The sequence below is a fragment of the Coturnix japonica genome, chromosome 20 (genome assembly GCF_001577835.2).
Source record: "Coturnix japonica isolate 7356 chromosome 20, Coturnix japonica 2.1, whole genome shotgun sequence".
Taxonomy (NCBI): Eukaryota; Metazoa; Chordata; class Aves; order Galliformes; family Phasianidae; genus Coturnix; species Coturnix japonica.
Window position 1 is genome coordinate 1,351,940 of NC_029535.1, and position 22,276 is coordinate 1,374,215.

The window sequence follows — 22,276 nt, forward strand, 5'->3', positions numbered from 1 at the left end:
CCTCCATGCTGTGTAACAGAAGTGTAAAAAACACATGGTGTTTATGTATCAGTGGGGCTTCTTTAAAGATTATATTTATTTTTATGCATTATTTTTATTATATTTATTTTAATCTGTTTTATCACTGGGAAATTAAATTTCAAATCATTTTATTTGGGATTTTTATTCTTGTATCGAGAATGGAAGCTGCAGTCAGCACACATTAGAAGGAGAAATACTCAGTACTTCGGAGTGAGACAAATCCTTTAATTCTGAGCTGCGGCTTTCAAGTTTTCATTGAGAAAAATAACATCTACTGCTGCTATGATCCCTGAAATAGTTTCCTTACAGTGGGGACAGTTGAGAGATTCAACCACATGTTCTTAAAACAGAGCAGAATTTGCCTGTGATAGTGAAAATCTGCATTGAGCTCGAGCTTTTTCACAAGACCTACAAATCTGAGATAATGTATGTTTAGAGGCTCACAATTTTTGAACTAGGAATGTGTATCGAGGTATGAGAGCCAATGCAACATCAGGCTTATTTCAGTTCTCTGTAAGGCAGAAATTTACAAAGCAAGGTGCTGCGTCAGCCAAAACATTACTGGCCTCATCAATGTTAGCACTCTTAACACAAAGTGCTGTTCTCACAACAGAGACAGTAGGATATATATGCACCTCACAACACACTTAATTGCTCAGTGAAGATTAATTGAACCTAAATCTCTCTGTGTACCCTGTTATAAAACACCCCAACTATTTGTGCTGATGGACTCAGCTGAACCAAGGCACCTGTTCTGATGCCAAAGAACAACAGGCCACGCAGTTTTACAGCATTTTAAATGAAGCAGATAAAGAAAGAAAAATCTGCAAAGAGTTAATGAAGTTATTGAATTCAAAGCCAATGCTCTCATCATACACTGAGCTTGTATAGTACAGGTCTGCTTAATTCTGGAAAAAAGTTCCTATTGCTAGTTATGTTAAACAAAGTTTTAATTAACGTGTTTTTAAAGACAATTAAATATTTGAATGTACAATAGTGTAATTTTTCTTTAAGGATATGCTCAGATCTGAACAAATTATTCAGTCATCATGTTTGTAAACCATACAGTTCCTCACTCAGACATGTAAACATTAAGTATATAAAAGAAGGGAAAGAAGTCTTACCGAGCGTCACTTCTTGCTTTGGAGCTATCATTCTGTGTAGGACCTTAAATACCAGAAATAAAAGGACAGCAGCAGTATGAGCAACATTTGGAATCACTTCCAAGCATTAAAACCAGAAGTCTTTAAAGCCCAGATTTCTCTCAGAAGCTGTACACTTATATGCTGCTGATCTACTGCCTTATTTTAAGGCTGTACACATTTCACACCTATGTATGTGTATGCACTTTCTTAAAGCACTGCTGCCACAAAGTACAAAAGCAGTAACATTTTCACCTTATGGAAAATATAACCATACCTTATCCAACTGCATGAATATTGCCAAAGGTACACAATTCTGTCTCTGTGAGCAGTATCAAGCACTCATCTCCATTTTTCAAGTGGAGCTCCCTTTTCATATTCTTGACCCTGCTCTGAGGGCAGGCAGAGCAGGTAGGACAACAAATTCCTCTGAAATCCTCTCTCTGGCTGGCTAGCAAATAGCTGCATGGGTTTGCTTCAGAACTGGTCTCTCTGACCTGGACCATTTCCTTTCTCTGTACACAGTGTAGTGTAAAGGCTTTGGAGCAGGTCCAAGTTTGGCTGCTCTCCAAAAAGAATTATAACAGTTCAGTTTAGATTTGCAGACGTTTTTCAACTGCTTATTCAGCTACCTTGCAAATATTTGCCTTTTGTGCCAGCACTTGCAGTACTTGAATATGCAGCACTGAAATGCTCACTCATGTCGATAGCACAAATACTTGATTCCACCGAATTAAACAAATGCCATTAACAAGGAAATCAATTATCAGCTCTGATGGGAACTAACTACAGATGTAAAGGAGTTGGATGTAAACTCTTACCATGACGTGCTGTTCAAGGAAGTTATTCCAATTCCAGAAACAGAAACTTAACTTGAAAGGCCAGACAGGCAACAACATACCACCAGTCAGCGCCTTTAGACTGCAGAACATGTTACACTGATTTCTCTCCTTTCTCATCTGCTTCAGACACCTTATCTGTCATCTTGGAACCCTCTGCTGAGCTGCTTTCTAACATCTGACAGCACAAAATTGTACTCAGTCTGAGAATGACTATTCTTTTGTGCATGACTTTTCCTACTTACTAATACATTTTTCTCAGTAGGTTAATTTAAGGAAATAGCTTCCACTTGTGATTTTACTTCAAGTATTGCACCTGAGGGAAATTTGTTACTTTCACCACCAAAATACCTCAGCCCTGCTCTATAAGCCTCGCAGTGTTTGGGCTTTCTTTAGAAAAAGAAAATAAAACAAGATCACACTCCATCAGACCACAATCTTTTTAACACGTATTTGGATTATTTGGATGGAATCAGAAACTGACTTCATTTAGTCCTTCAACAAACGAAAACACTTCTCTGGCACAAGCCAACTAACCATCTAACTAAGCTGCTTTCTGCCACAGATAGCCTGTTTGATCCTTGAGAAATCACCTCCCATCTAATTCTAGTCTGCACACTGCATCACCCTCAGAAATGCACCTTTGTCTCAACCAAAGGTAATGAACTGCCTTACTTTTATTTTAATGTAATTACACATTTTACACTTATTCAAGACTTTCAGTTAAGAATTGGCATCTTCAGTCTCAGATAACAAGGATAAACAGAAAAAAGAGTGGATCTCTCTCTCCAGCAAAATCTATGCAAGCATTTCATTTAGATATTTAACAAAAATTAAGTATAAAGCTGTTTCCTAGCCAGAATAGACTAAATTTATCCATTTTATTTCTTTTTTGTTCGTAGTCTTATTAAAATTGAGATAATCTAAAGGCTTTTGTTAAATAAGGCACAATGGTAGCTCGTAACTGCTAGACAAAGCAAGCAAAGTTCAGAAACCTAAGGTGCTGGTCTTATTTACTTTACAGTAATGCTGATAATCTTTGCTGATTATGACTCCACCTCAAATAAAAGTGCATAAAAGTTCTGGTGTCTACAAACACCAAGTCAAATAAACCACTCATTACCGTTACTAAAGCACTGTGTTAAAGCATTCAGTAAAAAAACAAAAAACAGAGTCTTTGTATTCCAGATAATATATAGATTGTATATTTAAACTGAAAGTCACTTACTTCTTGTACTTGAGGCATCACCATTGGTCAGGAGCTCAGGATCTACCTGCATTCCATCTAGACAGACAGACAAATCTCCAACCACTTCTGCTGGCTCTCTGTCACCAAGAAGGTGCAATGTTACCACTACCTGATCAACTGAAAAAGTACAAGAAAAAAGTCAGAAATTTATCAGTTCTTAGGCTACGTAATAGGAACCACTTATCAGTTACGCTTTCTCTCCTGAACATAAAAGTAAACTGAAAAATATCAGGCTCCCAATGACACCATGGCACACCGTGTATAAGGAAATAAGGATTATAATGAAAAATCGTGAGGATACAGATGTACAATCTGTAGCAACAAAAGGAACACTTAAGGCCCACGAGAGAGTTACCCACTGCACTCGAACTTGTACTTACGTTTCATACTGTTTGATTTCAAGGTCTCATGAATATCCAGGGCAGCACTTCCCAGGAGGACATCAGACTTTAACGTTTGATGGCTCCAGACTCGAAAGGTTAATTTACTTAGAGGGGTGACGATTCTGGAAAGAAGAAGTTGAACACTAATGTAAAGGCACTTGTTTTTGGGTGAACTGAGCAACATACATCAACTGTCACTTAAAAATCATTAAAAAAGCAGTGTACACATTGTGGCAGTGTGAAAAGCCTCCTTTGGCTGATAAGGTCATAGAACCATAATGCTGGAATCTCTGCCCAGCACACATACAGTTCCATTTGTCTGCTGGTGGCAGAGACCATGAGTGTTGGCTCCTAGAGAAGCCACCAGCAGAGGCACATTCTGAAGCTGACAGCACACAATGAGACTACCTGTGCTGTGAGGCCCTCCACTCCCAAACTGTCAGCAGTTATGTACTGGGAGAGCCCCTTACAGAAGAAGAAACATATGCCAATGCAATTATCTTTTTTAGAGAGCAGTTAGTTATCGTCTCCCCTCCAAAAGAAGTTTAATCAAATCATGCTAATTGCTGTATTTCTAAATGCAGCTAAGCATTTTGCAGGAAGACAACAGATCAGATGGTGTATGTGAGCAGGAAAACCCTGGAGAATATAGGCGCTCTCACAGTGATAAGAAAAGCCAGAAAGCCTAGAGAGACTTTTTCCTTCATAGAAGTATTCTGACAAAAGCAGAAGGAAGAGCATCATGAAAAAGCTGATGACATTACAATTAAGAATAAACTCTCAAAACTTATTCCTTAGAGGTCACCTCCAGAGGTAAAACATTCACATGCCCCTCACGTCCCCCTGAGTTTTCAGAAGCCTTATGACAGAAACAAATTATCTCAGTATGAGCTGCTGCCACTGTACAAACATGTTGTTTTTTTCTTTCTTTTCCTTTTTTTGTGTGTGAGTTCTTTTTTTTTTTAATCACTAAAAAGAACTTCGGAATGACTTTTAATATTGATATTCTTCTGTAAGGAACATTCAAACATTTATGTATTTTTAATTACTTCAACTGTGGGAAATGCATTGCTAATGAATCTTTGTTTTCTCAGTAGGTCATCTCACATCTATTGTTTATTAGTAGAGACCTTCATGGCCAAACAATCCCTGCGGGGTAAGTAGCTCCACTTAATATACTGCTTCTGTGTTTATTCCAACGTCAGTGCTTTATACCTCCTATCATCTCACATCACAAACACTACAATAAGCAAACACCAACTCTGTTTCTTCTTGAAAGTAATGCTAGTTTTGTACTTTTTAGGTATAAATGCAACAGCAATTTTGTACTTGTGACTGAAGTGGGAAGTGACAAGACACAGCCAACTAACAGTGCTACAACACACTGTAGGACACTGCTACACAGAGCTATGCGTTTTAGCCATGAAAAACTAACCTTACATGTGACAAGCAAAACATGAATGGGATTGTCAGCCTCGTCAGATTATCTTCGCTTTCCTAATACTTACACAATTAAAGCTGAGTTCTTACACATTGATACACACCCTTGTAAGCACTATGTATTTTCTACGGGACATAATGCAATTGTTTTATTAAATACATATATCAGACTAAATTAGCCCTCAAGAACTATGCAAATCTCTCTATACTGTGCAACGCAGAATGCTTTGTCTAAAATATCAACACAACTCACTCTTAAATTCACTGTCAATTGCATAGCATTAATTTAACTCAAACTAGAAAAGAAAACCGTCATACATACACTGTAAGATGCTGTTTCCACTTTGGACTATTTGTGTTGTTGCATTTTTCTGTCTTCTTTGACTGTCCATCTACTGAGACTTCCACATAAGGGCTTGGTCCAAACCACTTATTTTTTTCTTTTAGTTTTGCTGAAATAACTGTTAAGAGAGAGAAAAGTTATAATCAATGGAATATTTCAACAACAAATAATATTTTTCAGCTGGCTACTTCAGTATTCAAGTATTAGATCATTGATGGCCAACAGTAATGCTTCAAGAGAGAAAACACACGTGGAAAACAAATGTTTTTGCATTTCAGGCTATTCTGTACAGTGTTACATCTCACACAAAAGTCTAAAATACATAACAGTACTTCCTCTACAGCATCAAACACTATGACTGATAATTACCAGTTTTAGATCCCCAAAAGCACATCAGTATTGAAAACAGAGAATACCATCTACAGCCTATCCTAACCTGCTCCCTGTCCCCAGCCAGGATCATTTTATTTATTACACTTTATTAGTTTATTACACTTGATTCTTATAAAGCTTGAAACACAATCCATCTTCTTCACTAAGGAAACCTGGGCAAGTGTCACTGCTGGTGATGAGAAGACATTTAAGGGAGGGAACCTTTTGTAAAGTTTCATGTATCAAAGCAAACATATAAAATCTAACTGAAGGCCAATTCAGAGCTCTAATAACTACTTACTGTCCTAGAGCAAAACTTTGATGACACTTGCAGCTCCAGAGCTTTTTTCATGCTAACAAATATATTCTTTATATTAGTATCTGGACAGCAACAGGAACCTGAAACTTTTATTCTTTAAACATTCAACATCAACTACAATACTCCTGTCTTGTCAAATACTGAGTGTGTTGCCTTGATTTAGTCTGCATGAGTCTACCCAAATATTTATTTAGCTCTTATCTAAGGAGGACTCTTGGATTCTTTGACAGCACTAAGCTTACAAATCAGTACTTACAACAAATACCTGATCACTTCTAATTGGCCAACGAACCCCTCTCTGTTGCTACAGATGTCAGCCTGGTCTCCTGTGTTTTCATCACTACTTAAGCTGTACTACATGATTAAAAAAAGATGACTAATTCAAGCCCATATGGCTAATCTACCTAGATTCCTTTTATAGTCTATACTCCTTTAGAGATTTAGAGAAGTAGCTTAGTATAAACTGCTCTGAACTGCTCCCAAGGGAAGTGCACTCTCTCCACCTGAGCTCTCATTGAAATTAGTTCAGTTAGCTGGCGTTGATCTCCAAGCATGACCTTCCCCTGATGTCTCCAGTACTTGGATACTGCAGCAATCCATGTCTCAACATCACTAGGTGTCTCAAAGACATCAAGATCTGATTTAGGACAGATGGGGGCTGCTGTTTACTGAACTTCCTAAGAGAAAGCAAAGTCTGCCTGCACAAAAAGTTTTGCAGACTGTGGTTGAACAGCAAAGAAATTAAGAGATGAACATCATAACAGTCTTCATTCTAAAAATGAGACATTACTTTTTACATGCCTTTAACGGAGCAAACCTCAGTCAGGCATCACTAACATAATCCTTAGATAGGTTTCCCTTGGCTATAGGGAGACACGTTGCCTTTGAAACCCCTTCAATTCTCATCTCCAATATCAGTCTGTAGAGAAGAGTTTTTTTTTCAAGTTTCAGAGTCCATTGAGAAAAATTGTGTTTGTGTCCTCCAAGTGACAGCTAAGGGCAACACAATTTATTCAGTTCCAACCTTCTGTTTTGCCTGAAGTTTTCCCATCTGTATAAGAGAATTCTTTTCATTTGTACAACTTCTACATACATCCCCACACTGACAGTGCAAAGTTTAGCCTCAGTGTTTCTAAATATACATGTGCATACATCCACAAACCTTCCACTCTCAGGCTTTAGCTTTCACATTTGAGTAAAACTTGTTAGTCAGAGAGCAGAGAAACCTGCTAAGTTTCAGCAGTTGTTCTGTTGGTATGGCACTACAAAAAGGAAAGCATGGCCACGTAAACCCATTCCTATGCAATCTACTGGTCCTCAGTTGCAGTAACATTCTCATCATGACTGAAAATATTTAACAAAGAAGTCCAATACAATAAACAGTAATGCAAATTCACTCAGTTTGAGATGTAAAAAAGATAGTGAAATTGTTAAGATTCGGTGCTGTGCCAGGTGTTAGAAATAGAAAGCAGTTTTGTATTACGTTGTTACACCTACCCAGTTCTCTCTTACTGTTCTGTACAACTGATTTAACACTACTCTAAATTAATTGCTCATTTCTTCATTCCTTACACAAAAAAGTATAATATCAAAACACATTCTGAGAAAATCTTAAATATTTCTGCCAAGTCACGATTTCGTTACATCATCAGTTTTATTTTGCTATTTCTCGTGGGCTTTGTACTACTAAAAGCTTGCTGAAGCATGCTACTACAATTACTATTTAGTTATCAGGAGAAAAACAAACAAATGATTTTTTTTCCTTATATGCTTTTATTGGAAAAGATACATAATTTCAAACAACTTACCAGTGATCTGAAGCTGTGATTTCATATACAACCCACCAGGTACTCCTGACTTGGATCCAGTGCCAGCCATAATATGGGCTGGATCTTGAATCTGGATAAAGAGAGTGTCAACATATTAATCCCCAGAAACTCAAAACTGATTTCAGTTTCTTATCTATTTTTTGAAGTGTAGATACATTATGCTGCCAACAAAACTGCCACGCTCATTCTCCTTCTAGTTTCCTTCCCTTTCCTGAAGTACCAAACTTGGCTCATTAAGGCCTTAGTCTTTACCATACCACGATCTGTAAGCATTCACATCCTGACCTACAAGGTCTTCTGATCTTGTCTCCTCAGTTTGTCCATCAACTGTGTCTGAACAATGTTTTTATCTTACCAGTGTTTACTCTTCTGTCTGAAAATGTTGCCTTTATTGATGTCCTATGTCCTGGGGTAAGAAGTTATTACTGTTTGAAAACCCCCCAAAAAGAGCTATCAAAAAACCCACAAGCACAGTAGAAAGGAATTACTAAATTAAAAAGTAAGTTTAGGGAAACCTGTTTCTCTAAGTCTTTTGTCTCTATTTGGTCAGACTGAGGATATGGCCCGGGGCTGTAATTCCAAAACACTGAAGAGGAAACACTGCCTCTGGAAGAGGATGAGACATCCTTGCCCAGCCTTCTCTCTCAGCACAGTCCTGCTCGCCTGACCCTCCCAGCACCCACTGCAAATGACACTAAAGCAAACTGGTATTCCTACTATTCTTTGAACTTATGTACTCAATCCTCTACTTGGTTTTCAAGGATGGGGAAAAGGAGATAGGGGCCAATACACGTCATGTAGCTTTGATGTTTACAGACAAATTAAATAGCGTGCTGCTATATTCAGATAGAGATTACTTTGAAGTACCCTGATATCCTTGCTCAAGACTTATTAATGCAATCCCTCTGTGCCACATCCCCTCGCTGTGCCAACTTCTCACTGTCTGCTGTGGTCAAAACCACTCATGCACCCATGTGTCCACCCGAGCTCCATCTGTTGCCCACTTCTGCTCAGCCTCTGGACCTGTGTCCCTGAGCACTGCAAGCAGCACGGACCAAGGCATTTGCTGCATGCAGTACTACTGCCAACAGGGAAAACAGTGTTAGCTGAAGGTGCTGATGGCTTCACCTCAAGGACAAAACACTACACACAAGGTGCTTCCAACCGATATCACCACAAGCAGTCCAAACCTTCTCTACATTCAATACAAAACAGCATTTGAGAAGGGAGGCCACATTTAAGTAACACAAGATCCTTTTCTGAAGCTGCAGTGCAAATCAAAAGTCCAAATACTGTGATTACTACAAACCTGGTACTTCCACAGAGATACTGCAAGAGCGACCATACAGAAAGTTCTTACTTGCTGCAGCTTGCAGATACAGATGGTACCCACACCACAAAAAGAATACTACCCAACTTGCTCAAATTACCATATTATCAGTGGCCTTCAGTACTTCTAACTACTGGATTGCAGCTGAGAGCCACACAAACCTAAATATTGCAAGGGTGAAAGTGTTTGTAAGAGAAATACTTTAGAAATGATCTCAATTTACAAGACTTCAGAGGACACCTCTTAAGCCTGATCCTGTGATGAGTTCTGCCAAGCTACGTAAGCTCCGTGCTTTAAGAAAGCAGCTGAATGAAGCATCCAGCCCAGCACAGCTGTTCTCTGCAGCCCAAAGGAGCCTGAACTTACAGAACTGCTGTTTTCTGCCTGGAGAAACAGCACAGCACATAATGCAAACACAATTAATGAAGGTGAGGATTAATTTACATTTGGAACCACGCAGTAAGCACATAGAGCAGAAGCATGCATTGAAACTTATTTTCATTTCTAAGCCTGCAAAATACGCTCATTAAAATTAATGTATTAATATTCAACCATTCTCATTGAGAACAAAGGGGGAAAAAAAATCTATCAGCTTAATCCCATCAGAAATGACCGGCCTGCACGCACCTGAATCCATCTGAGTTACCACATGCATGCACTGGCACTTACACAGCCCAACCTGCAGGTCTTACTGATCAGCTCAATTCATGTTTCAGGAGCCTATTGCCTGCCAGCATGTCTCAGTCACACAGAGCTTAGTTCTCCCAACTGCCACAAAGTTCCTAATTACTCTTCAAACAATCAAGCTGAAGAATCGTATCTTATTGTTTACATACCAGTGAGGCACACAATCTAGAATCCATTAGTCAAGAAACTCCTCTATGAGCAGGAAGTTGTTCATGGAAAACGCACAAACTTTTAGCATAAAAACCAGCCTAGGGAGATTTACAACCACAAACTAGAAACTACAATACTGAATGATTATAAAAGTGTTTCCATTTTGTTTTCTTACAATAGAGACAGCAGGGAGGGTGTACTTCTCGAGGTGTACATGTAAGGTGTAGATTATTGGATGGCTTATGCTGCACTGGTCTCAGCTTGTTGATTTTAAACCACCTGACAAACTTCAATTTTAAGCAGCCCAGAATTTTCTGTGTATTCAAAGAGATGAAAGCCAGCTTTCATCATGTTTCTTTTGTGCATGCGCATGCACAATGAATTGGGAATTGTTATTGTTTGAAGAAGGCTTGCAGTGAGCACAGCAATAGACGCATGGGCCAGCACTCACTTCAGAAGTTTTCACTTCCCTTTCAGAAGATCGAGCTGGCTGGAATATGGATGGTGACACGAAGAAAACAACACAACCGGGATCTGACAAACAGAGCCTGTACCCAGAGAACACAGAGCTATAGTTTCCTCTCAGCCCTGACCTGGAACCCCTCCAGCCAGGAGCTGATTTGCCCTCGTCCCTTTGCAGCCATATCACACTGCTGCTCTGCAGAGCGATCTGTTCCTAATGCACTCCACTGGTGCACTTTATTATCAAAATGAAATCTAATGTTAGCATGATTCAAGCCAGATTTCATTAGGTTATTATCAGGTTAAAAGCTACTTGATGCTTCCACTGCACAATGTAAAAGTGCATTCTCTCTATTTTGAAGAGAGCAGCAAAAGAAAAAAGCACACACAATTCATTTAGCTCGTGCTAAGAAAAAAAAACAGTGGAGAAAAATAGCAATAAACATCATGGACAGCTGCTACCACGTACAAATGGCAAGAACATTTTTTGTACATTTCACAGCATCCCAGCAAGACAAAGTGCAGTTATGTTCAGCTGCAGAAAGCCATGTCTCACCGTGTGTGCTCAGACAGGTCAGCACTAGCACGGCTTAGAACAAACCCATTTTGCAGTCAGACGTTTGGACCTCACATGCTTCTGGGACGCTGTTCTTTGAATTCCCACCCTAACCACAGTGCTTTCTCCAAAGCCTCCCCTATGGCATGGTGTGCTCTTAGGGCAAACTGCATCATCCTCAGTGGTATTTTAATCCACGACAGCAAAGTTTACCACTGAACTTTTTTGTCTTCGTGTGAGAGGTGCAGAAGGAAGAAATCCTCGAGGGACACAGCCCAGACACCACCAACACATCCAGAAAATGGATGGGAGGTGAGCAGGGCCTTATTTTTCTTTTACCAAATCATGAGAAAAATGTAGAAAGAAAAGCAGCATTGAGTTCATGGTTGAAGCAAAGCAAGGAAAGAAATAAGAAGTTTCTTACCCTGCAAACCCAGTGGGTGTAAATAGCAGAAGAAAAGCCAGCAAAGGCTAGAAAGCCCTTCAGAGGGTTACTGTGGGACCTTCATTCATGGATGGGATTCATTCAAAGATGGACTTGCTTTAAAAGGTAATTTTATTTCACATTCATTTCAAAGCACAGAAGACAATTAGGTGAGAACAGAACCCTGTGACAATTATACAGGCGTAGCTTTGAAAACATGCAGGCACACATGGTATAATTAAACAACTGAAATAACTGCACAGGCTGCTGCTGAGAAAAACTTCCATTTGTTTAGAAACCACTTTTAAGGACAAAGACTGCTTTACCTGTCAGAGGTGAACTGACTCCGAGTGAATTTGCTATTTCCATAATCCAGTACAAAAATGTGCAATAAGGAAAACATTTATTTAACATACTGATGTTAACAATGGGCACTGAAAACCCACGTATACAGCAAGACAAGAGTCTGGAAAAGTCTTCGCTACTAGAAGTTTTATTTCAAAAAACTATATATAAAGCATTCTGCATCTATGTCAGCTGTTCTGTGTTGGTTTTTCTGTACATATATATGTATATTTTTTAAAACAACAAGACACATGAGTTACGTACCTGTAAGAGATGAGACCTGTATTTCAGAAACGATTCAAAGTGATGTGTTTGTGTCAGGGGAGGCTCAGGCTGGATGTTAGGAAATGCTGCTTCTCTGAAAGAGTGCTGAGGCAGTGTTATGGGCTGCCCAGGGAGGTGGTGGAATCACCCACCCTGGAGGTGTTCAAGGAACATTTGGATGTTGTGCTGAGGGACATGGATTAGTGAGAGCTATTGATGATGGATGGATGGTTGGACTGGGTGATGCTGTGGGTCTCTGCCAACCTTGGTGATTCTGTGGCTGCGTCAATACTGGACATTTTTTTGTTGTAAGGAATTAATACACACTTCCACCCTTTCCCCTAAAAGGCTGAAACCTCTATTTGACTGTAGGCCGTCACATGGCAGTGAGATTCCTTTCTCTCTTATAATTACGCAGTAAGGCTGAGCAAAACCAGCAAGTTTGGCAACTCCTTGCTTTGTAACTTTGTAGGTATTTGAAAATTTCAAGTTTCAAAAAGTGGTTTCACAAGGCTGTTTTTGTTTCCTGCTTTTCTTGGTTTCTCCTTAAAATAAGTCTTAAGGACATATAAGTTACGCCTATAAGATGACATACAGAAGGAAAACGCTGAGTAATCAACTAGGAGGAAAAAAACAGACATTGTAACAGTGCTGAGTGCGGATTGGAAAAGGAAGCAATTTTGAGGTTTGCATCATGGGACATTTATATAAGGAATGTAAGTAAAAAGGGTTTTGATAGCAGAACACAGCTTAGATCCCTTTAGCCATCAGACAAACCAACCTGAGTAGTGTGACAGACCTGGCATTCACTAGTCCACATGAGCTCAGCAAAGAGGTTCAGATTAGAGTTGGTCTGGGCTGCAGTGCACACGGTCTGGTGGCGTTCTCGAGGAATACAGGCCCAGCAGTGGAGGAAGGGAGGTGTGCTGGGCAGAGCACAAGGATGCTGCCTGGATACACAGAAATGGGATCAGGAAAATCAGGGCTGAAACCAAACTTGGCCTTCATTCCAGTGGATAGGGCAGAAGTGGGAAAGAACATCACCCTCTGGTCCTGGAGCACCTCACTTCACACAGAAGAGCTACTCAACTTCTTTCTTTTCCCTGCTATGGACTGGTTAATGAGAAATCCTTGATGGTGAAGCAGAAGCTATTCATCATGTTGTGTAAATAGTGTATACAAGTAATTCATATTTTTCCCACCTAAATCATTTCTACAATGCAAACCAGAACCACTTGTTACATGTGCTTACATACAACCATTTCTGCTTTGTTCCAAAGCACCACAGTGCAGTCAAAAGTCACATCCCTCTTTAAATCAAGGAGTCTAGTTGTATTTGGTGAGGTTTTCTAAATCTATTCTAGGCAGCTGCCCTTCTGAATCTTGCTACCAATGAACTTATCTCGTAGAAAATAGTAACTGAGATATTAAAATGGGTATGAACAAAGAAGTAATGGAATATACACATATAAATCAGAAAAAAATGCCCCAAAACCCAGCAGAGCAAAGTTCAGCAGAAAGGCTTTTACTGACAAAGGACGTTTCTTGCAGCAATGAAACAGAATGTCTCAGTGTTAAGATGAAGAAGTCTTCACTGAGCTGTGCTGCAGTCTTACCTATGTGTCAGTATAAGAGCCCCTGCTTTAAACAGAGATGGCAACAGAGTTACAGTACATCACATCCCTCATTCTTTTTCCTGTTGGGTTAGCAGGAAAGCACACTGAAGCTATCAAGAGATGGATATTTCATATAAGGAGAAAACAAACTACCAGCATTAACCTTCACATAAGTATGGAGGCCTAAGTAAGCCAGATTCTGAAGAAAAAGGCCAGCTTAAAACAAATATTGACTGCCAAAATATTGAAAAGCTCCATCTATAAAGTAGATTGTTGCCAAAGGGACTCCAGGGCACGATAAGTGGTTAACAGAAGCAGGTAGGTCCACCTCATACTGCACACAGGAGATGCTGTGCAACCACCTAACACACAGAACAGAACGCCCTGGTGCTTACCAGTACATGAGTGTGAGGGTAACTGAGCTCTGTGAGAAAGCAAGCACAAGTGAGAAGAACTACTTCAAGACTTTCAAACTCTGCAGCACCCTCCCATCCATAAGGTCTCACACTGGACCTTGTTACAGTAATTTCCCACAACTCTTCACACAGCAGGGAATGATAATGAGATAATCATACTGATATCCTTGAAGAGGACCAAAAGATGGCTCTACAGTATCATGAACTGACTAGACATTACAGTACCAAAGACCAAGGAACTACCAACAGCCTCAAACAGCTTTCCTAAAAACGCTCAAGCAATTATTTACACAAGACTGATCCTTGGGGCTGATCTCATTCTTCCAAATATCTACCTGAGTTTCCTTTTCTAAAGGGAACTGAACATTGAGAAATTCCTCTGAACCCAAAGCTTTTAAGTTGGAAGTATTTAACCTGGCTACCAAAACAAAGAAATAGCCCAAGGAAAGAAGAAAGCAATGTGGAAGCACTGTGGGCAGACACCCAGTGCCACCTTCTCAGCATTGCTTTTACCTCAATACTGGGATAGCTGGTGCTCTTATGCAAACCCTGCAGATCAGAAGAACTGGTCCATCAGCTTCAACCTGCAGAGAAAAATGCTCCCAATGACACTGTCTGCAATCCAAACCCAGCTGCCTTCAGACTTCCCAAAACAAAGACCTGCATGAAAATTACAGAGAATTGATTCAGGAGCATTTCTGTGCACCAAAGTCTGACCTGTATAACCTACATCTCAGTAGAAGATTTTCATGATTTTTCTGCAGTAGAGTTTAATACCAAGTAAAAGAACTGGAAAGAAGAAGTGAAGAAACAGCACAGGAACATACGAAATAGAAAGAGAATAAAGCAATGAAATGCAATAGGTGCTTCCTCAGCACCTTGGCAGCTCCCCAACCATCAACCATTCTTGGAACCGACTCCAACAAACAGGCAGGACACATGGCACAGAACAGGCTTTGCTGCAAACTCTCATCACTCGCCAATCAATTTCCTTCCGAATCAAAAAGATGTTAGCTTCAACTAACTTTTAATATACATTCACAAAGTGGGAAGGAAAAATAACAGAGACGTGTGCATGAACGCATATATGTGCCTTTTGCTCGAGTCCAAAAACCCTGGCAAAAAAAAAGCCACAGCAGAGAGCTGCACAAGATAATTAAAACCATTTGTGAAAACAAAGAGATGGTCTATTTTTATTACAGCTGTTTTCTTGTCATGGGACAACCCAACCCAGGGAGAAACAATAATTCCTATATACAAACCACTAAGCTAAAACTGGGTCCTGTAATCTCTGAAAAAGCAACTCTTAAAACAGCTGGGTCCTAAATAACATAGGAAAAACAAGATACGCTCAGCTTGGCAAACCCTGTAACCCACAGCAGAGAGTACCAAAGTGTTCCTAGCAAGGCTGAGGAGATGATGAAATGGTACCTTTCTAACTACCAAAAACTGAAAAATACAGCCCATTATGCTTTGCTGGAGTTACTGTTATTAACTGGACATCAACTCCTGTATTTTACAGACTGTGGCTTTTAGTAATTCACGTTGTCCTTTTAAACTCTTTCAAATAAGACTTTTTGTAATAGTACAGCACCAACACAACACTACACTGACTCAAAACTAAATCTCTTCTTACCACTTCCACGATGAGGTTTCAGGATAATTTTTCAGTGCTAGTGAACAACCAGAACAAAATTACAATGTCTGGATGGAAAGTAAGAAGCCATCCGGCTACTCCCACAGCAGGACACACTGCTTTTCACTCATGGAATCTGGCACTCAACCTGCTCCTTATAAGTATTAGAGTACTCAAGTGTTATTGGGGGCTGGTTATATGTGTGCAAAGTAACATTTCTTTAAGGGTTTGTGATCTTTTAACCACCTCATGATTGGCAAAGCCATTTTCAGCAAGCCTACTCTCTACATCAAGATTTTTAAGTTATTGTTGACATCAGTTTACAGAGAAACAAAATCTCTAAGCATGACTACAGAACATTTTTATTTAACTTAGCAAAGATGAGTAATAAAATTTAGCCCCAAATCTGTCTCCACAGCAGCTGGTCTACCATGAGTGCACACCATTTTGTTGCATCATAAGCATTGCAGTGTGGTTTAAAGGAAGTTCTGCTTCCAGCATAGAAGCTCAACTCATAGCTGGAGCCCATCAACCGACAGGGTCAGAGCTGCTGTGCTGAAAGCTGAAGGATCAGGAGGGCACCAACTGCACACAGCAAACCAAGCTGTCAGAATGAGCAGCACCTTTCCCTCACAGGAAGCCTCCACCAAATCACTTTGTTCACCTCAACTTGACAATCTTTTTGTTGGCTGTTATTAAGGATAAGATGAAAAGGTGACAATCAAGTCCTAACAATCAGAATTCTAATATCTTATAGTAATTACAGGAATTTTTCCTTTTAATTCTTCCACTTCCATGCACCGTGAACCATCTCCTATATGGAATTTTGTGGAAATGCAGCTCTCAAAACAAACCAGTGCTATAACATCACAGACATCCTTCCCCAGAGAGGAAGACAGTCACAAAGTGAATTAGAATTCTGTCTACAGAGAGACATCAACAGAACCCTAATGGGTAAAGCGTTTTCTTATTTCTTAATAAACACCACTTTCCAGCAGCAACTCTGGAAGACAATTTTCCCTGGGGAAAAGCAGTCAGTTGCCCATAAAGCTGCAAGCAGTCACTTAAACCCTGCAGCAAACCAACCAGCTGTATGGCTTTTGGTAGGAACAGAGTTAATTTTCTTTACTCCTACAGTGCTATGTTTTGGATTTGCGACCTGCTGCTGATAACACACTGATGTCTGAGTTATTGCTGAGCTGCACAGAGCCAAGGACGTGGCAGCTTCTCACTGCCAAAGAGGAGCTGGGCAGCACAAGAAGCAGAAAGTACTGGGGATGGCTTAGGACTGTCTCTGTTTTATAATCACTTTGTTCTACAACATACAGCTTTGCTTACAGTTTACCTAAATAAAACTGGAACCAAACTAGAAGTACACACAACTGTTTGGTAATTCTACAGTTATGAATTTTAATGCTACTTTAAATAAACTTCACAGCAAATGACAACTTTGAGCAACAAAGAAAGTACTTGAAGTTCCAGATAACAACAAAACACAAAGTTTCCAAAAGCAGCAATAGTTCTGATTAACTGCCCTATACAACTTCATTCTGCCCTGCAATTCACTTTAAGCTGCAGATGGCTCAGAGGCTCAACAGTTCCTCTTACAAAGCAAAACCCAGCCTAGAGCAGTTCTGCCAAGCACTAACATTATTTGGGAACAGGAAGTTACTTGGGACCTTACCTTCAAGGTAATAAAAACAGTTTTTTTCTGAAGAACTTTACTCAGTCTCCTCCTCCCTTTTGCTAGGAAAGAATTCATCCAGAGGCCTCTGTTCATCACTGCTTTATCTACGCGACACAGCAGCAAGAAGATACGGCCACACAAACCTACAGGCCATAAGCTACTTACCTGTGGCATTTAACTAATTATTAATTAGGGCAATTACATCTTAATGTTATCACCCAGAGCAAAAATACTAAGTTAAAACTAAGCTATTTTTCCTTCTTTAAGCAATTTGCTTCCTTTAAGTCTATTAACTGATGATTACCAGATAGAGATGTGTCACATCACCTCTCTCTTACATGTCTTCTCATGGTTTTAATAACTTTAATGGAAAGAAGTTACTATTAACAGAAAACGTAACTAAATCCATACACTAACCTAGTAGTGAGACAGAAGCTGTAATTGTGCAATCTCAAGAGAAATCCAAGTTTCCAGTGCCACAACAGCAAAGCGGGTTGCTCAGCGTTTTTATACAACTATGTATCTTATCTATCTGTGGCATGAATGCCTTACATTCCTAATGTTTCAGCCTTTCACACATCCCTTCACATCACTACTAAGACATAATAAGAGAAACACAGTAGGCTCACCAAGAAATAAAACATTGAGTCACTGAAGAACACATTCCTCAGAAGTGTTCATATTTGCTCTTTACATTCAAGGTAATTTTTCCAATATACATTTGTACATTCATTTCATCTAGATCTCAACTGAAAGATTGAGAACAGCTTCCAAACTGTTCCCTTCTGAAACACTGCTTTCCCAAAATAATTCTGGGTCTAATAAAGGTCACAGCCATTCCCTTTGCACCTTAGGCTCTGAGTTTCCCTGTTTCTTTTACTAATACAAATCCATGCAGTGCTTCCCCTTTCAGCCTATCAATAGGGTGTTATTTTCAGTTTGTTTCTTTTCTTCAAGATTTCTACTCCATGGTCATTAGGAACGTAGCTTGTCTTTCACACTGCTGTTGCCAGTGCTGAAACACACCATCCACCACCTCTGTGCTCATATCCATTGCTTGGTCTCTGTAAATGTACAGCAAATATCAGTAGATGTCAATGGGTGCCATTTTCTTTCTGCACAGACACACCTTTCCTTCAGCTGCATTTACACATCAGACTGCCCTTCTGCTGCCACCTGACGCACCACAACAAAATAGAACAGAATATTGGAGGGAAGGTTCAACCTCTACTGCCATATCACCATCATCATGGAGCCCCAACACAAGGAGAACACGGAGCTGATGATGCATGGCCAGAGGAGGGTCACAGTGGTGATCAGAGCTGGAGCACCTCCTCTATGAGGACAGGTTGAAAGAGCTGGAGCTCTGCAGCCTGGAGAAGAGAAGGCTCCAGGGGGACCTTACAGTGGCCTTCCAGTACCTGAAGAGAGCATACAGAAAAGCTGGGGAGGGACTTTTCATAAAGGTATGTAGCAACAGGACAAGGGGAAACAGTTTATAACTGGACAGATTTAGACAAGTTCTTTACTGTCATTGTGGTGAGACACTGGCACAGGTTGCCCAGTGAATCTGTGGATGCCCCCTCCATTGCAGCATTCAAGACCAGGCTGGATGTGACTGTGAGCAGCCTGGTCTAGAGGGAGATGCTCCTGCCTACAGCAGGGGGTTGGAACCAGGTGATTTTAAGGGTCCCTTTCAACACAAACCATTCTATGAGTCTATGATGATCATAAAACAGGATGCATCACATTTGGAGCAGCCCTCATAGAAGCACAGTGACTCTCACGTTCCCCAAGAGTTCCTGAGGACTGAAAAAAAGCAAGCATAACTTGTCTTCAAGAGCAAGGAGGCAAAGCCAGGACACCACAGGCTGGTCTGCCTCATTGCAGTCTCTGGGAAGGTCAGGGAAGAAATGCTAACAAGGGCCACTTCCAAGCATATTAAGGGCAAGAAAGGAACAGGGAAATCATGTTTGAGCAGCCTAGCAGGTGTCTATAACAGGATGATGACTGGCTTTGTGGGTAAGGAGAGCAGTGAACGCTGACTGCTTTGCCTTTAGAAAAGTTTTTGACAATGCCATCCCTAACATCCTCACAGACAGGCTTACAGTGTGAGCAGGTTTAGATGACTGCAGGGTGGGCTTAAATCTGGCAGCACTGAGACACCCAAAAGGCTGCAATCTGTGGTACTGAGTCCAGCTGGAGGTCAGTCTTGTCTGACACCACTTAGCTTTATTTATTTTTCTGGACAATCGGACCAAGCACACTCTCAGCAAATATGTTGATGGTAAAAAGTCAGGAAGAGTGGCTAACACACCAGATGTATTACTGCCACTCAGGGGGTCCTAGAGAGAACCCGATCCAGAGAAGTGAGCAGACAGAAGCTTCAGAAATTCAATAGGAAGCACAAAATTCTGCACCCAGGGAAGAATAAACCCATGCACAAATAAAGGCTGAGGGCCAGCTGGCTGGAACACAACAATGTAGAAAACACTGGTGTCACTGAACACGAAATAGCAGGGCTCTCTTGCAGCAAAGGCCAACAGAACGCCGGGCAGTGTTGGGAGCACTGCAAGCATGATGAGGGAGGTGGTCCATCCCCTGCAGTCAGCACTGGTGAGACCACATCAGTAGTGAGCCTGCTGCCAGGCTCCCCAAATTGAGAGACATATAGATGGACTGGAGTGAGCCTCGACAGGGGCCATAGAGATGGGAACCTATGAGGAGAGGGGCACCTGAGAACAGAATTTGTTAAGCATGGTAATGGAATGGTGTCAGTGAGCATAAGCACCTGCAGGGGGTGGTGAGGGCAAAGATAAAGCCAGACTCTTGACAGTGGTGCTGAGTGACAGGACAACAATGGGAACAAATTAAAATACAGGAAATTCCTACTAAACATGGGGAGGGTAATTTATGTATTAACTGTGATGTGGTTAAGCCTTCATCCTTAGAGAAACTTCAACCAAACACAACGGTCATCAATTCTGTTCCACGTTACTCTAAGTGGATGGGTTTAGACTAAACGACCTCCGTAAGTCTCTTAAAGCCTCAGTTGTTCTGCAATTCTTCAAATTCCCTACAATAAACTCAATAATTCCTTCCGCACCTCTTCTTCCTGTTTGTCCTCTGCAGGTGTCTATCTGGTAACCAATTCCTCCCCTACAGAGATATTTATCAAGATGGTTTGCTTGGTTTTTTTTCCTCCCCTCTCCCCTCAATTGAGGTTCACTTTCAGTGACCAGTAATAGATGATAGCTTAAGTTCTACCAGTCTGAATAGAATGGCAGGGCCTGCATAAACAAACAGGCAGATTCTTGTGATTTGGTAATCTCGACTGTCACTGGACCCGAGGGAACAGCACAGAGCTGTGTCAGGGGAGGGCCAGGTGGGGGTCAGGGAAAGGCTGTGCCCCAGAGGGTGGTGGGCATGGCACAGCTGCCAGGGCAGCGGGCACAGCCCTGAGCTGCCGGAGCTCAGGGAGCACTGGGAAACTTCCCTCAGCTGTGGGGTTGGGTTGGGGTGCTGCTGTGATGGGTTGGACTTGGTGACTCTTGTAGGTTCCTTCCCACTTGGCATATTCTATGGCTCTATGATCTACTTTAGTTTCTCAAGGCCTGTATTCAAATGCAGTGTGCAAGGCTACACGAGGTGCTTACTCTCACTTTTAGAAACCACTTTCGTTTACCATTTTGCTGACCAACATGAGAAAGAACAAAACAATGCAGCTCAAGTCAGCCTTCCAGAGAATGCCCAAGAACATACTAAAGAGTTCACTGGGTTCAATTAACAACAATCACATACCGTGAGACTGAGAATCGTGCAAAAATCAAAGCCAAGTTCCATTGTCCCCACAGAAAGAATGCAACTGTACACTTTACATGCACACTGTGTTCCTGAGTTACTTTAATTTTCTTTTGAACTGATAAGAAACCTCATAAAACCTTCACCTATGACTGTCTTGGAACCTGTGGTATTCCCTCCTTACTTACATTACATCAGAGATGAGGAAGTGATTTGGTATCACGGCTGATACTCTGTTTACTCAAAAAGGTGTTTCACTGTGTCGGCAAGCATCCAACTGATTGGACCTTTAAGAATGTCCTTCATTTTTAATTCACACGGCGATAACTTTCCTGAGCCAATCTGGACTGTTAATCCATATCTCGCTCTGCATCTCTTTCATGAATCTACAATGCCTGTGTTCCAAACTCTCCAGCAATTCCAATCAAATTAATTACTCTAATTAGCATAAAGAATTCCCAGGTGCGACCGATTTGGGTTGCAGATTACACTCACAGGGCATTGATCTTCAAACAGCTTCTAAAAGTTCATCTTAGGTATCCATATAAATTAATCCAAACCTTTGAGGGGAAAAAACGGTTATGCAGTTTCATTTTTGATAGCAAGAACATCAAAACTATGCTGCCCAAAGTCCCACCATTGTATACAGGTAATATGATATGGGAAGTATAATACAGCTGCATACTATGCTGACAAATTCACATATCCCTTCCCACTGATCAACCTGCATGAGCAGACTTCAGAAACGCTGCTGGATGCAGCGTTGGATGGAGGCATACAAAGGCAGTTACCAGTTGGTGTGTTGGGGCATTTCTGCTCTAGCAGAGCTCCAAGTATTTTGACAGCTTATTTTGTGATTTGGCATCAAAAGAAAACTTTTTTTTTGTACTACAGCTATTTATGAATGCATTTGAAATACAAATATTAATCCAAATATTATAAATTAACTCTTTATAATGAGCTCT

At 40.6% G+C, this 22,276-nt stretch overlaps 1 protein-coding gene across 3 annotated transcripts in view; it reads right to left on the bottom strand.

Annotated features, from left to right (window-relative positions):
• ITCH (itchy E3 ubiquitin protein ligase) overlaps positions 1–22,276 on the bottom strand; it is a 57,507-nt gene that overhangs the window by 27,121 nt on the left and 8,110 nt on the right. For all 3 annotated transcript variants that reach the window (XM_015881349.2, XM_015881347.2, XM_015881351.2), the window contains exons 2-6: positions 7,917–8,007; positions 5,397–5,535; positions 3,632–3,756; positions 3,231–3,368; positions 1,146–1,188 (exon numbers count right to left, since the gene is read on the bottom strand). In XM_015881349.2, coding sequence (XP_015736835.1) covers positions 1,146–1,188; positions 3,231–3,368; positions 3,632–3,756; positions 5,397–5,535; positions 7,917–7,986 — 515 coding nt within the window. In that variant the 5' untranslated portion in view covers positions 7,987–8,007. The remainder of the gene's footprint in view (positions 1–1,145; positions 1,189–3,230; positions 3,369–3,631; positions 3,757–5,396; positions 5,536–7,916; positions 8,008–22,276) is intronic.